The sequence below is a fragment of the Perca flavescens genome, chromosome 16, assembly GCF_004354835.1.
Source record: "Perca flavescens isolate YP-PL-M2 chromosome 16, PFLA_1.0, whole genome shotgun sequence".
Classification (NCBI taxonomy): domain Eukaryota; kingdom Metazoa; phylum Chordata; class Actinopteri; order Perciformes; family Percidae; genus Perca; species Perca flavescens.
In genome coordinates this window covers 29,629,056-29,645,408 of record NC_041346.1, presented here as the reverse complement: position 1 = coordinate 29,645,408, position 16,353 = coordinate 29,629,056, and the positions used below count along the sequence as shown (strand labels likewise).

Sequence of the window (16,353 nt, the reverse complement as noted above, 5' to 3'; positions counted from 1 at the left end):
GCCTGTTTCCTGGGTGAAAGTCTTGTGTTTTCTCCTTAACTTCTTCCTGGACATGAACACCTGTTTCCTGGGTGAAAGTCTTGGGTTTTCTCCTTAACTTCTCCCAGGACATGAACGCCTGTTTCCTGGGTGAAAGTCTTGCGTTTTCTCCTTAACTTCTTCCAGGACATGAACACCTGTTTCCTGGGTGAAAGTCTTGTTTTTTCTCCTTAACTTCTTCCGGGACATGAACACCTGTTTACTGGGTGAAAGTCTTGTGTTTTCTCCTTAACTTCTTCCAGGACATGAACACCTGTTTCCTGGGTGAAAGTCTTGTGTTTTCTCCTTAACTTCTTCCAGGACATGAACACCTGTTTCCTGGGTGAAAGTCTTGTGTTTTCTCCTTAACTTCTTCCGGGACATGAACACCTGTTTACTGGGTGAAAGTCTTGTGTTTTCTCCTTAACTTCTCCCAGGACACGAACGCCTGTTTCCTGGGTGAAAGTCTTGCGTTTTCTCCTTAACTTCTCCCAGGACATGAACGCCTGTTTCCTGGGTGAAAGTCTTCTTGCTTTTTCTCCTTAACTTCTTCCGGGACATGAACACCTGTTTCCTGGGTGAAAGTCTTGTGTTTTCTCCTTAACTTCTTCCGGGACATGAACACCTGTTTACTGGGTGAAAGTCTTGTGTTTTCTCCTTAACTTCTTCCAGGACATGAACACCTGTTTCCTGGGTGAAAGTCTTGCGTTTTCTCCTTAACTTCTCCCAGGACATGAACGCCTGTTTCCTGGGTGAAAGTCTTGTGTTTTCTCCTTAACTTCTTCCAGGACATGAACACCTGTTTCCTGGGTGAAAGTCTTGTGTTTTCTCCTTAACTTCTTCCGGGACATGAACACCTGTTTCCTGGGTGAAAGTCTTGTGTTTTCTCCTTAACTTCTTCCAGGACATGAACACCTGTTTCCTGGGTGAAAGTCTTGCGTTTTCTCCTTAACTTCTCCCAGGACATGAACGCCTGTTTCCTGGGTGAAAGTCTTGCGTTTTCTCCTTAACTTCTCCCAGGACATGAACGCCTGTTTCCTGGGTGAAAGTCTTGTGTTTTCTCCTTAACTTCTTCCAGGACATGAACACCTGTTTCCTGGGTAAAAGTCTTGTGTTTTCTCCTTAACTTCTTCCGGGACATGAACACCTGTTTACTGGGTGAAAGTCTTGCGTTTTCTCCTTAACTTCTTCCAGGACATGAACACCTGTTTCCTGGGTGAAAGTCTTGCGTTTTCTCCTTAACTTCTCCCAGGACATGAACGCCTGTTTCCTGGGTGAAAGTCTTGCGTTTTCTCCTTAACTTCTCCCAGGACATGAACGCCTGTTTCCTGGGTGAAAGTCTTGTGTTTTCTCCTTAACTTCTTCCAGGACATGAACACCTGTTTCCTGGGTGAAAGTCTTGTGTTTTCTCCTTAACTTCTTCCGGGACATGAACACCTGTTTCCTGGGTGAAAGTCTTGTGTTTTCTCCTTAACTTCTTCCAGGACATGAACACCTGTTTCCTGGGTGAAAGTCTTGTTTTTTCTCCTTAACTTCTTCCGGGACATGAACACCTGTTTACTGGGTGAAAGTCTTGTGTTTTCTCCTTAACTTCTTCCAGGACATGAACACCTGTTTCCTGGGTGAAAGTCTTGGGTTTTCTCCTTAACTTCTTCCAGGACATGAACGCCTGTTTCCTGGGTGAAAGTCTTGTGTTTTCTCCTTAACTTCTTCCTGGACATGAACACCTGTTTCCTGGGTGAAAGTCTTGGGTTTTCTCCTTAACTTCTCCCAGGACATGAACGCCTGTTTCCTGGGTGAAAGTCTTGCGTTTTCTCCTTAACTTCTTCCAGGACATGAACACCTGTTTCCTGGGTGAAAGTCTTGTTTTTCTCCTTAACTTCTTCCGGGACATGAACACCTGTTTACTGGGTGAAAGTCTTGTGTTTTCTCCTTAACTTCTTCCAGGACATGAACACCTGTTTCCTGGGTGAAAGTCTTGTGTTTTCTCCTTAACTTCTTCCAGGACATGAACACCTGTTTCCTGGGTGAAAGTCTTGTGTTTTCTCCTTAACTTCTTCCGGGACATGAACACCTGTTTACTGGGTGAAAGTCTTGTGTTTTCTCCTTAACTTCTCCCAGGACACGAACGCCTGTTTCCTGGGTGAAAGTTTTGCGTTTTCTCCTTAACTTCTCCCAGGACATGAACGCCTGTTTCCTGGGTGAAAGTCTTGCGTTTTCTCCTTAACTTCTTCCGGGACATGAACACCTGTTTCCTGGGTGAAAGTCTTGTGTTTTCTCCTTAACTTCTTCCGGGACATGAACACCTGTTTACTGGGTGAAAGTCTTGTGTTTTCTCCTTAACTTCTTCCAGGACATGAACACCTGTTTCCTGGGTGAAAGTCTTGCGTTTTCTCCTTAACTTCTCCCAGGACATGAACGCCTGTTTCCTGGGTGAAAGTCTTGTGTTTTCTCCTTAACTTCTTCCAGGACATGAACACCTGTTTCCTGGGTGAAAGTCTTGTGTTTTCTCCTTAACTTCTTCCGGGACATGAACACCTGTTTCCTGGGTGAAAGTCTTGTGTTTTCTCCTTAACTTCTTCCAGGACATGAACACCTGTTTCCTGGGTGAAAGTCTTGTTTTTTCTCCTTAACTTCTTCCGGGACATGAACACCTGTTTACTGGGTGAAAGTCTTGTGTTTTCTCCTTAACTTCTTCCAGGACATGAACACCTGTTTCCTGGGTGAAAGTCTTGGGTTTTCTCCTTAACTTCTTCCAGGACATGAACGCCTGTTTCCTGGGTGAAAGTCTTGTGTTTTCTCCTTAACTTCTTCCAGGACATGAACACCTGTTTCCTGGGTGAAAGTCTTGGGTTTTCTCCTTAACTTCTCCCAGGACATGAACGCCTGTTTCCTGGGTGAAAGTCTTGCGTTTTCTCCTTAACTTCTCCCAGGACATGAACGCCTGTTTCCTGGGTGAAAGTCTTGTGTTTTCTCCTTAACTTCTTCCAGGACATGAACACCTGTTTCCTGGGTGAAAGTCTTGTGTTTTCTCCTTAACTTCTTCCGGGACATGAACACCTGTTTCCTGGGTGAAAGTCTTGTGTTTTCTCCTTAACTTCTTCAGGACATGAACACCTGTTTCCTGGGTGAAAGTCTTGTGTTTTCTCCTTAACTTCTCCCAGGACACGAACGCCTGTTTCCTGGGTGAAAGTCTTGTGTTTTCTCCTTAACTTCTCCCAGGACACGAACGCCTGTTTCCTGGGTGAAAGTCTTGTGTTTTCTCCTTAACTTCTTCCAGAAATGTATATAATGATGCACTGTTTAGATTTTGAAGTTAAAGCAGTACAAACATCTGTCATAGTGACAGCAGAGCCTCTCCTCGTTTGTCTCTAGAGGTGAAATAAAAGTTGATGATGATTCTTGGATTACAGCCGGATTATGTCTGGATTAGATCACCTCATATGTGGTTATTATTTACGCTACGTAAACAGGATTACATTGTGTTTGATGAAATGGGCGGATTAGGTGTGAACTAATCCTGCTGCGTAATCCGTCTGCTTCCTAACGAATAATAATTTGGGTTTGGGATCAAAAAATTACTCTGGATACACGACTGCAGCGCTCGGATAGCGCGTGATTTTTTCATTTATTTAGATTTTAGACATTCGTTTTGTTAAAGGATGAGGCTGCCGATAATCCAAATCTTTGTTGTAATCAATAAATCCCAAAGTACACACACACACACACACACACACACACACACACACACTCATACTAACACACTCACACTCACACACACACACACTCACTCACACTCACACACACTCACACACACACACACTCACACTCACACTCACACTCACTCACTCACACTCAAACTAACACACACTCACACACACTCACACACACACACACTCACACACACTCACACTAACACACACACACACACACACACACACACACACACACACACACACACTAACACACTCACACACACGCACACACACTCACACTCACACACACTCACTCACTCACACTCAAACTAACACACACTCACACACACTTACACACACACACACACACATATATGTCCCCAGAGGAAGTTGGGCCCTAGGTTAGCACGTCTTTAAATACTGTCTAACTCCATTTTCAGCAGCGGATTAATCCACATTTGGTGCTGTAGTGAGTTCAGGCAGCAGGACGGTGTGTTTGGGATTCAGGCAAAACACACACACACACACACACACACACACCAGGGCTGATAAATCATGCAATAATGTAGATCAAGGGCGTATTTTTGGGTCCCGGGACATGTCTGCATGGATTGAAAAAAGCCACAAAAACATAAAAAAAACAAATTGACGAAAAAAACTCAAAAAGGCAACAAAAACGTCGTAAAAAACGACAAAAACATTGACAGGAAGCGTAAAAAACGTCCAAAAAAGCGACAAAAACTTCAGAAAAAGCCCAGTTTTTAATTATTGGGGGGGGGGGTAGACGTCATCTTGGGCTTTTGGGGAAACTCTGATCCACATTTTTCACCATTTTCTGACATTTTAGAGAGCAGGAGAGTCAAACTCAACTTCACTAAGAGCCACACAGGAAAATGAGAATCACATCCAGGGCCAGACATGTTTAGTTTGTTGACATACTTTTATTTTGAAAAAGTCTAATATCTATGTATTATTGCATGTCTCATATCGTCTTCTCACTCACACTTTGATCGACAATCAAAAGTCGGCAAAAAAGTTCCTTAGCCGTCATAGAATCTAACAAATTAGCCAAAACAAAGATTACATTCATAAAAACAGGCTACCACACAGCCGACCAATGCTGCGTTCCAGACACAATCTTGAGCCCCTAAGTTACGACTCTCACTACCCGATGTGTGCCGATGTGAGTCGCGCATGCGTCACTTTGCAACAAGTAGCCTACAAGATGCTAACGGCGTTTTGAGCTAGCGTTAGCAATCAAACAATCATAGATAGTTAACATGTTTTGGAAATTATTTCCATCTTCTGTTATAGTATGACAGTATGAGTAAGTACTGACACGTTATGCCGTAAACCGTTTAAATCTGAGCATGCGCGACTCACATCGGCACTCGACTCGCATCGGGCAGCGACAACGACTTCAAGTCACGACTCACGACTTGGTAGCGTTCCAGGGTTCAGGTTAGGCTACCTAACATTAACGTTAGCTAGCGGCTACCTAACGCTGACATTAGCTAGCGCTAGCTGATACTAGGAATTTCTAGTCTGCGACATATGTTGGGCTTCATTTAATAAACATAGCCTGTAGTCGTACACAATCGTATGTGTGTTGTTTTGATTACAACGTGCGGAATGACTTTACGTTGCCTATTTATGTCTATTTATGTCTATTTCCCACCGTTAACCACCGGCGTCTGTACAGCATCAACAGGGGGGGCGCCGTTGTTGTTTATGTGTGTGTGTGACGTCAAAAACTGTAACTGGGAGTACAACCATCTGGTACCAGTTCACAGGCAGTAAGTTAGGGTTTAACTGCCGTTCCAGGATCACTTTCACCGGTAGAAGTTGGTGAAAACACGAGTTACGTGATGCCTGCAACGCTGCATCACAGTAGCCTGTTTCACAGCCTGAATATGAAAACTCTTCTGGGGGAATTTCTGACTCTCAAATCCGGCAAATCTGCCACATTCTGCTCTAAGTGTCGCGTAATTGAACCTAAACTGATGTGCGGGCCTCGAGTTTGACACGTGTGTGTTAGAGTAATACACCTTTGGCTTTAAAACCTCTTGACCCCGAATGTCACAGTTGTGGATTTCTGTTGTAGTTTTCATGTGTTGATTTATTCTCTGTTTCTGTCTTCTGTGCTTTACCCATAGACATTAAAAGAAACGTGTGTGTGACGTGAGCAACGTGTCTGAAAGTGTGAAGTCTTCTGGTAGCTGTGCCAAGAGAAATCTCAATCATTCCCAATCTTACAGAGACGGAGAGTGTAGGTATATGTAAGGAGATAACATAGACACAGGCTAATTACTGATCACTAACATGCTAGTTAACAGTAGTCATTAAACCTAAACAGCTAATGGAAGTCCAAACTGCCTGTGAGCTTCTCCTGTACTATACGGTAATTCCTCTACTGTGTGACAGTAAGTCTCGTGGTTATGACCCAATCGTTAGCCTATTGTTATAAAAGCGTCTGCTACGGAGCCATAACGTGAGCTACAAGGTAATGGAGCCTTTTATACATTGTCGTGTTTCTTTAGAAATAAACAACGGACAAATAGAGTCTTTAAACGCTTCAAATGTAAAGTTATTCTCTGTCAAAGTGACGTCAGAATGAATGGGAGTCAATGGGATGCTAGTTTCCTGTTTTATTTTGTAGTCTCTGTTTCTCCCATGTCATGTCTTGTGTTTTTCCTGCCTGTGTGATTGTCTGCCCCTCCCCCCCTCACCCACTGCCCTGATGTCTTTCACCTGTTCCCCAGCCCTTGTTTCACCCTTGTTTACTTGTGTATTTACTCTGTGTGCTTCCTGAGTCTGTGGTTGGTTTGTCGTCGTTCTGCCTCTGCTGTAGAGTCTTGTGTTTGGCTGCATTTTGTGTTCCTGGATTACTTTTTCTGCTTACATGCTTAATAAGTCTCCTTGTGTTCATTAACTCTCGTGTTGTCTTCCCATCAACCTGGCAACTTTTAGATTTTCTGGGTCAAAATTTTAAATTAAAACTTTCTTTTTTTGTTTTACTTTTTTGTCATCTTGTCCCTCCATCATTACCACCACTGAGGTGCCCTTGAGCAAGGCCCTTAACCCCAACGGCGCCAGTGGAGCTGCTCAGTGGCCAGCAGATCAGACTGGGGTTGTACTGGGCAGCTTCCAGGTATGAATGTGGAGCTGGGTAAATGTGATCAGGTCCTCGTTACAAACGAGAAGTTGTTCTCAATCGACTTACCTGGATAAATAAAGGTTAGTTCAATTCAATTTTATTTATAGAATCAAATCATAACAAGTCTCGAGACACTTTACAGATAGAGTAGGTCTAGACCACACTCTATCATTTACAAAGACCCAAGAAGTCCAGTAATTTCCCCAAGAGCAAGCATTCAGTGCGACAGTGGGGAGGAAACACTCCCTTTTAGGGAGAAACCTGGGACAGACCCAGGCTCTTGGTAGGCGGTGTCTGACGGTGCCGGTTGGGGGTGTGATGAACAGTGGCAATAACAGCCACAATAAAGATAACGGAACAGTGACTACAATGGTAGTCGTAGTAGTTCATGTCATAGCCGGGCACAGCAGGGCGTTACGGGATGTAACGCGGCACAGTGGACGCAGCAGTACGTAGCCGGACATTGAAGGGAAGAAGAAACATAAGGACTCCAGGGAGTTAACTCCCCAGAGCTAGGTTAGTAACAAGTTAGGTTAGTTAACAAGTTAGGTTAGTGACAAGTTAGTAACTTTTGAAGTTTTCCCCGATGTTTGTCACTTTTTCACGATGTTTTTGTCAATTATTCCCACTTTTTTGAAGCTTTTTTCAACGTTCTTTTCTTAAAATGCTATTAAAATTGAATAAAACACCCAAATTCAACAAAAGTAGTGAACTGGTTATTTATTTTACTTGTGAAGAGCATTGTAGGGAACCATCCACGCTGTTGTTGTTTTGTTTTTTTTACAATTTGGTTGGAAGAAAACCCACATTTCTGATTTAGAAACATTTTGAAAATGGGTCAAATTTGACCCGATGACAACAGGAAGGTTCAATTTTAATTTATTCAAACTGCTGCTTACTCCTGGCCTTCCTGCACTTAGGTCCAAGCCTTCAACCGTACACCAAGACCTCTGGTCTACTTAACACCGACGTGAAATCGTTCTACTCCCAGATGGGAGAAACATATTGATTTTTGACACCGGATGACTTTTCCCCCATTGACCCCACCTCTCAACTTTCAGACTACTCTTTCCGTAGTCTATATATCGATAACGTTTCATTTCTGGGATTGCTTTGGTGCCGCCTGAAATTCCACCGGATGTCCCGTCCCCTTCCTCTTTCTTTGTGTTGGCATTTTCTAACCTCCGGTGGATTTATGAGGCCTATGGTTAACTGCTCCTCAGATCTCTGCAGGGTTTTTAAAGCCAAAAGGCGTCTTACTCTAACCCAATAGTGTCAAAGTCAAATCTAGCCCCTCGCAAATTTTAATCCGGGCCGCATGTCAATTTAAAAACACAATCAATTTTGGGCCCGTCTAGTTGTGCGCCAAACCAAAAAGACGAGAAACTTTGCAAACTGCAATTACGCACAGTGGCGTAGTCTAATGTATTGTAGTGGGTATACTGTACTGTATATGTACGGGCTTATATATATATATATATATATGGGCCAGAGTGAGGTTTGGAAAGGGGGGCATATCATAGTGTGGGGTCTGGGTGTCCTCCCTCAGGGAAATTTTCAGTATAAAAGACTTCATTTCCTGCATTCAGATACCTTTTTATGCACCAATTTACGGTGGAAATACCTTTATTTAGTGTATTTAGAAGAAAAACACAGATGACAATTCAAATATATATCAAAATGATTATGGAAAATATGTTGTGACGTGTCTTTGCGCATTTTTAACTGGTTATATGGAAATCCTGGAGCTTTCTTATTGAGTATACTGCGTATACCTGCGTATCACGTAGACTACACCGCTGATTAAGTCAGAAATTCCCCCAGAAGCAGAAGAGTTTTCATATTCAAGGCTGTGAAACAGGCTGCTGTTGGTCGGCTGTGTGGTAGCCTGTTTTTATGAATGTAATCATTGTTTTGCCTGATTTGTTCAATTCTATGACGGCTAAGGAAGTTTTTTGCGATATGACGATATGAGACCTGCAACAATACAGTCGAATATATTTAAATTTTTCAAAATAAAAGCATGTCAACAAAATAAACATTTCTAGCCCTGGATGTGATTCTCATTTTCCTGTGTGGCTCTTAGTGAAGTTGAGTTTGACTCTCCTGCTCTCTAAAATGTCAGAAAATGGTGAAAAATGTGGAACAGTGTTTCCCCAAAAGCCCCAAAATGTCTTGTTTTGTCCACAACTCAAAGAAATTCAGTTTCCTGTCACAGAGGAGAGAAGAGACTATAAAATATTCACATTTAACAAGCTGACATCAGAGAATGTTTTACATAAAAAATTACTCAAACTGACTCAAATTTACTATCAAAATAGTTGGCTATTACGATTACCTCAAGGTAGCTGTACTTTACTTTACTGCTTTGACTAAAATAAGCAGAAAAGTAAACTTTCAGCTTTCTCCTTGGGCCCTGTCAGTATTTTCTCAGCTCCATAACTTATATTCTCTTAAAATTTCTGTGTCTCTGTCTCCACATCCACAGCCACACGGTGATAATGTGGTGTCTGCACTTCTGCCCCGTCCACAGATTAACCTCGCTTTTGTCGGTGGGGTACAAAGAGAAGCCCCTCCCCTGCTGCTGAGCCTGGGCTTTCCAATGGCCCTTTGCCAGGGGAGGCTTTAAAAGGGTGGGGGCGCGATGTTCCTCACACTCTCACGGCAGGACATCCCAAGGGAATCAAAGCAAAGGTGAGTCCCTGTCCCGGTACGGCACAGCACGGCACGGCACAGCACGGCCGGGGCAACAAGCCCCCAAACATCCACACACACACACACACACACACACACACAGATCCCCCAAACACAGGAGCCGGCCGGGCTCCGAGCACTTCTGACTATTCAATTAAGGTTTATTTTATTTTTCGTTTCGACTTTTGGATTTTTTGTTTAGTTTACTTTAAGTTAGTTTTCTTTTAGCAGTTTACTTTTTGAGTTTGGATATCATTGGATATCGTTTTCAGAGTGTGTGTGTGTGTGTGTGTGTCTTTTTTTTTAATCATAATTCTGATGCTAAAACTAATTTGTGCCAATTTGGTCACGACTGACTTCATTGTATGTCTTTAAACCAACTTCTTTCTTTCATCAAATAGTATTTGTGCGTGTTAATATGTGGCACTGTTTCAGTATGTGTGCATCAGCTGCTCTTGACACGAAAGGTTGTAATAGTTTTATATGTTTCATTAGCTTTTAGTTTTGACTTTGGGATTTCATTTTAGTTAAGTTTGAGTGACTTTTCAGAGTGTGTTTGGTAGTTTAATGTTTAGCTTTTTATTTTTTATTTTTTAATCATAATTCTAATGCTAAAAGTAATTTGTCCCAATTTGGTCACAACCGACTTCATTGTATGTCTTTAAACCAACTATTTTCTTACATCAAATAGTATTTTTGTGTGTTTACATGTGGCACAGTTTCAGTATGTGTGCATCAGCTGCTTTATACACATCTGCACCAAGAGTTATAATAGTTTAGTTTTGACTCCTGGATTTGCTTTCACTTTAGTTTGTGTACGTTATCCAGCGTGTGTTTGCTGTAGTTTTTGTCAGGGCCATGGTAGAAAATCTCCGAAGTTATACATAATACCTGAGTGGAGGAGAGCCGCGATGTTGAATGTTTAACCTTTGTGTTACTTTAGTGTCCGATGGGAACAACTTCCCTTCAATTCCTGTGGTCTGATGTCACGAGAGTTGACGTAAATCCATGCTGTCTCCTTTTTATTTCCAGCACTGAGCTAAAAAAAAAAAGAAGGTTGCCAGGTTTTTTTTAACCTGGCAACATAGTTTCTGTTTAGTTTTTCTTGAAGGTTTTGGTTTTTATTTAGTTCCAGTTTACTAAGAATGCTTGTTTTAGATATGGTTTCAGATTATAACCCCGGTTCTAAGCCCCCAAAAAAGTGCCGTCACTGCCCCAGTGATAAACAGTGGTGATAACTGGAAACTCTGCAGGGAGGAAATGGGCAGAAAATGCGATGCAGAGATAGAGAGGGTGGGAGAAAGAAGTCTAGATCGAGCCTCTGGCTTCTCTGACCCTCTTCATCTTTTTTTTTTTTTTTTTGCTGTAGGAACTAAATATAGACTTAGGCTGATTCCAGTATCTGGGCATTTATGCTGCTGCTGCTTTTTCTAAAACACACACCGTTGGAAGCTGCATTTAACGGGGATTTAACATGTGGCAGCCAGTCATTTGAACGTTATTATGGATCCCACGCAACTTCTAGGCAGGTCCCGCCCTATGAAGCAGGCCAATTGGTTGGGGTTAGGCATTGAGCTTGAGTAGTTAAGGTTTAGGATAGATAGCCGATTGGTCAGGGGATAGGACCTGAACAAATCAGGTTCTGTTACCTTGCGTAAGCATGGACCCCTGGCCAGTAGCGTGTGAATGACTAGAAGTTGCGTGGGTTCCACAATAACGCATCATTTTCATAAAATAACACTATAATAAGTTGTTGTTGAACGGTTTCCTGTTTTGCTCTTTTGCACATTTTAACTGAGGGTTAGGGTTAGTAAGGGTTAGGGTCTTTGTCAGCTAAACTTTAATGCTTAATGTTTTTTAAAGCTGCAAAGATGATTGGTTGTCGACTGTTAATGGAATCGCCAACTATTTTGATAATCGATTTATCGGTTTGAGTCATTTATTTTGATTCCAGCTTGTTAAATGTGAATATTGTTCTAGTGTCTTCTCTCCTCTGTGACAGTAAGCAGAATGTTAGAGACATGTTAGAGACCAAAACAACTAATCGATTAATCGAGAAAGTAATCAACAGATTAATCACCGCTGAAAATAATCGTTAGTTGCAGCTTTTAATGTTTTCCACTGTGTGTTTAGCTAAAAGGTCTTCTCAGATTGTGTGCACGAAGTCTTCATCCAGTCCTGGTGTCCAGTGTGTCGTCTCCGTACCAAAAGGTGTTCATGTTTTTTCTTTCTTTCTCTCTTCCAGACAAGATGACTCACCACTGCACCAAGTTCTCCGGCCACTGGAAGGTGAGAGCACAGATAGAAACACAGATTCATACATCACCTCTGTGGAGGGCCTTTCAAATTACAAAGTGTTCCCTGAGATGCGACCGGCTGTCTCTTTTTTAAAATGTCTCGTCTGAAAAGGCATACAGTTTATCACCAGCTCTTCAGGCACGGCTGCCATTTCAGAATAAATGTGGGCTCGTGTTAGGACACTATAAAAAACTCAGTTTGAATGTGAACATGTTCTAGTTTCTTCTCTCCTCTGGGACAGTAATCTGATTATCTCTGAGTTGTGGACAAAATAAGACATTTGAGGACGTCATCTTGGGCTTTTGAGGAAACACTGATCCACATTTTTCACCTTTTTCTGACATTTAAGAAACTAAACAAACTAATCCATTCATCCAGAAAGTAATCAAAAGATCAATAGACTATGAAAACAATCGTTAGCTGCAGCCCTAATCAGCGAGTACGCGAGTCTATTTTCAGGCCATTTAGCCCTGAAAAACTTCTACTTTAGAGAAGTTTATCGATCGTGTTATTCCGTTATGACTGGCTGGCAAACTAGATATTAAAAGACAGTTCTTTGGCGATCATTCTCTGTCTAAACTCAGAGAACCAAATTGAAGAGTGTGGGGTAGACCTATTCTGAATGTCGGCCATGTTAGGACACTAAAAACCTCTTAAATAGTCTTCTTTAGGACGCCTGGATAGCTCACCTGGTAGAGCGCGCGCCTAAATGTTGAGGTTTCTCCTCAACACAGTGGCTGCAGGTTTGACTCTGACCTGCGGCTCACTCCCCTTTCATGTTTTCATCTCTCCTACATAAATAAAGGCCTAAAATGCCCCCCAAAAATATCTTAAGTCTAATGCTAAAAGTAGTTTGTCCCTAACTCAATGTTAAGTCTTTAAACTAACAATTTCTCACATTAAAAAGTATTTTTGTGTTTATATGTGTTACTGTTTCCATATGTGTGCATCGGATGGTGTTAACACGTCTGCTTTTGCCTTCCGTCAGATCATTGTCTTCGACGAGGAGTGCTTCCAGGGCCGCCGCCATGAGTTCACCTCCGAGTGCTGCAACGTGATGGAGTTCGGCTTCGAGACCGTGCGCTCCCTGAGGGTGGAGAGTGGAGCGTGAGTACACGTGTGAAGGTTTTAAGATAAGGGAAATGCTGCTCGGAAAAGTACTAAGTCAAACTGTTAAGAATGTCCTGCAAAATAGAAAGTAAGGAAGTGGCTTTTTGACAGAGACAACAGTAACGAGAAAGTTGGAATCAGGGCCGCACAGAATCGCCGACTTTCGGCAAAATTTTCTGCAGACTTTCCGCAGATTTTCCGTAGACTTTAGGCAGACTTTTCCACAGATTTTAAACAAATTAAAGTAAAATTCAGAATGTTAACACATCTCTACCTCAAGCAGAAAAAAACTGTCTGCTAAATTCTGCAGATTTTCTGCAGATTTTCTGCAGATTTTCTGCAGATTTTCTGCAGATTTTCTGCAGACTTTCGGCAGAATTTTCTGCAGATTTTCCACAGATATTCCAGTAGACTTTAGGCAGACTTTTCCACAGATTTTAAACAAATTAAAGTAAAACTCAGAATGTTAACATATCTCTACCTCAAGCAGAAAAAAACATTCTGCTAAATTTTGCAGATTTTAGTTCCGAATCACAGCTGAAAACTGTAAAAGAAAATCTGCTGATTCCGTTCTGGTGATAAACATGAACTCTCTTGTCATGTTTCTTGTCCCCCAGCTGGGTGGGCTATGAGCACGCCTCCTACCAGGGACAGCAGTTTGTCCTGGAGAGGGGAGAGTACCCCCAGTGTGACGCCTTCGGAGGCAGCAACGCCTACCACATCGAGAGGATGACCTCCTTCAGACCCATCGCCTGTGCCGTAAGTCAAACATATTTTGATTTTATTTATTAGCACAGCAGTGTAGAATACAAGACTTATATCGGAACAATATCTATTCCCATTTTTCCTTTTCAAACATAAAGACAACAGGAACTTAATACAGTTTGGGAGACAAAAAGTCAGTTTTTCAGGGTCTTTTGAAAATGAAAACATTACTCATTTATGCGATATTTCCAGAAATTCTGACTATAAGGGCTAAACATAATTAGACCCACTTATTTGAATGAATGAAAACATTTTTATGAAGACGCAGAGAGAAGGTTATCCTCTGCGTAACATAGATGTAATTTACTATATCTATCCACCCATGTATTGTGGGGGCTTCAGGAAGCATCCAAAGCCTTGTGAGTGCTTTATATTTTTTATTATTTTACCCGTGGATGTCAGAATACCAAACAAACTTAATTTTTTGCATGTGTAGGCCTAAATAAAGAAAACAGAACAAAACCAAAACCCTGTGTTTTGAAGATGTGACCCCGGAAAAACAACTGACATGCCTCTTTTGTTCTTTTGTTCCTATTTGTTTCCCGTTTGCAGAACCACAGAGAGTGCCGTATGACCATCTACGAGCGTGAGAACTTCCTGGGCCGTAAGGGCGAGCTCAGTGACGATTACCCCTCCCTCCAGGCCATGGGCTGGTGCAACAACGAAGTCGGCTCTCTCAGGATCCAGTCTGGAGCGTGAGTGTCCCACAGCTTCTCTCTTTCCATTGTCCACATTTCAGAGTTGTCCCAACACTGATACCAATATCACAAATGCCTCCAATCTGCCTATTAAAAAGTCTGCAAAGTTGAATCTCTTACATATTAACTTAAATCTACCGCCAACTATTCTGATTTATCAGTTTGAGTCATTTTGTTAGAAATTAGTCCAAATATTCTGATTCTGAGCTTGTTAAATGTGAATATGTTCTAGTTTCTTCTCTCCTCTGTGACAGTTAAATGAACATATTTGAGTTCTGGACAAAACAAGACATTTTGGGAAACAGTGATCAACACTTTTTTTAAATTTTCTGAAATTTTAAAGCTTTAGGGCGTAACTTGTGTGATATTAATGAACGTCTGTTACATTCAGGCCATTGCCAAATGAGTTACTACAAAGCTAATTAAGACTATCAGCTCCACACAACTCTCTCTGTATCTCTCAGTGGGACTATGTTCAGAAGATTGTGGCGTCCGGCGACTTTCTCGCGCAGAAACTCGAGTGAATATAATGACCTCTCCATCATGTTTTTTTAATCCTCCTTGAGCTCCTTGGCTACTAGCACCTGTGTGGAGGAGGGGGGGAGGGGTTGCGTGATCACAGACCGACATTGTTGTTGTCATTACTTAGAATTCCTCATGGGGGTGACAGAAACTACACACCATAGGTTTAAAGCTCAAACAAATAATCCATTAATTGAGAAAATAATCCTTAGTTGCAGCCTTATGGGCGAGTTTGCGAGTCTATGCTGAAGGCGAATCAACTATGTGATCATTGATCTTTTTATAAAATGGAATGCATATTTGTATTTTGGTTTATATGTGATTTAATGCTTGTCACATGTTGTTTGTTGTTAAGTTTTTATCTGTTTTGATAGTATTGTCTATATTGTCTATATTGTCATTTTATTTCCCTTTCCCAGGGACCACAGATGTAAATTAGCTGTATAGCTAACTCTGGTACAGGGCCTGAACTGTGCACGGTCCCTGACAATTAAACTAATAAAATAAAAAATCCGATACCGTGTATTTTAGCCCTGAAACAAATGTACTTTAAAGACGTTTATGGGTGTCTTTATTCCGTCTTTCAAACTAGTTGCAGCCCTAGAATTGGTAAAAACTGCTATTGGAACATCTCTACACATGTTTTTATTCCCTTTTATTTCTCCGCCCCCAGCGGTTTTAAAAATAACCCTGGTTTCCCAACAGCAGCCTCATGCAGCATTTTTCATGTGCACTTCCTTCTTTTCATTCGCTGCGATTTCCCAACAGATTTGTGTGCTACCAGTACCCTGGCTACCGCGGATACCAGTATATCATGGAGTGTGATCGTCACTGTGGGGAGTTCAAACACTTCAGGGAGTTTGGCTCCCACTGCCAGACCCCTCAGATCCAGTCCATCCGCCGTATTCAGCAGTAACAACTTCCACTCCCAAACCCCTCCACCCTCTCTCTCTTTCTCTCTCTCTCTCCCCTGTAACCCTTCCCCTTCGACCCCTGCCCCCCTCCCCCCTCAGTGCTGAATAAAATGTCTTTCCTAAACCTTACCGACTTCCACCAATGCTTTTTTTGCTTATCTCACAGAAAGATGAATACACAGAGTGTTGCGTCGTTTTGTTCTGAATTACAACCACTCCTACAGAATTCAACATGGTTAGTGTTTAGAGGGCAATTCAGTTTTATTATCAAGGTTCAGTTTATTCACAAAAATTAAAAGACAAGTACAACCATAGGACTTAATCCAGATATGTGAAATGGGACACCCTGGTAAGCTTTTTAAAGTTTGTGTAAAGGGGCCCAGACACTAGCCATAATAATAATAATAATAATGTATACTTTATTAATCATAATGTTTTCACTCTGTTGTTATTACACACATTACACACAAGCCTGAATTACA

General features: G+C 41.8%; 1 protein-coding gene across 1 annotated transcript; it reads left to right on the top strand.

Annotated features, from left to right (window-relative positions):
* The first annotated feature begins 9,492 nt into the window (after positions 1-9,492).
* cryba4 (crystallin, beta A4) lies at positions 9,493-15,873 on the top strand. Its single transcript, XM_028602275.1, has 6 exons — positions 9,493-9,564; positions 11,810-11,853; positions 12,851-12,969; positions 13,590-13,731; positions 14,290-14,432; positions 15,726-15,873. Exons 2-6 carry the CDS (start codon positions 11,815-11,817, stop codon positions 15,871-15,873), a joined length of 591 nt encoding a protein of 196 aa, XP_028458076.1. The 5' UTR covers positions 9,493-9,564; positions 11,810-11,814.
* Positions 15,874-16,353: the final 480 nt, after the last annotated feature.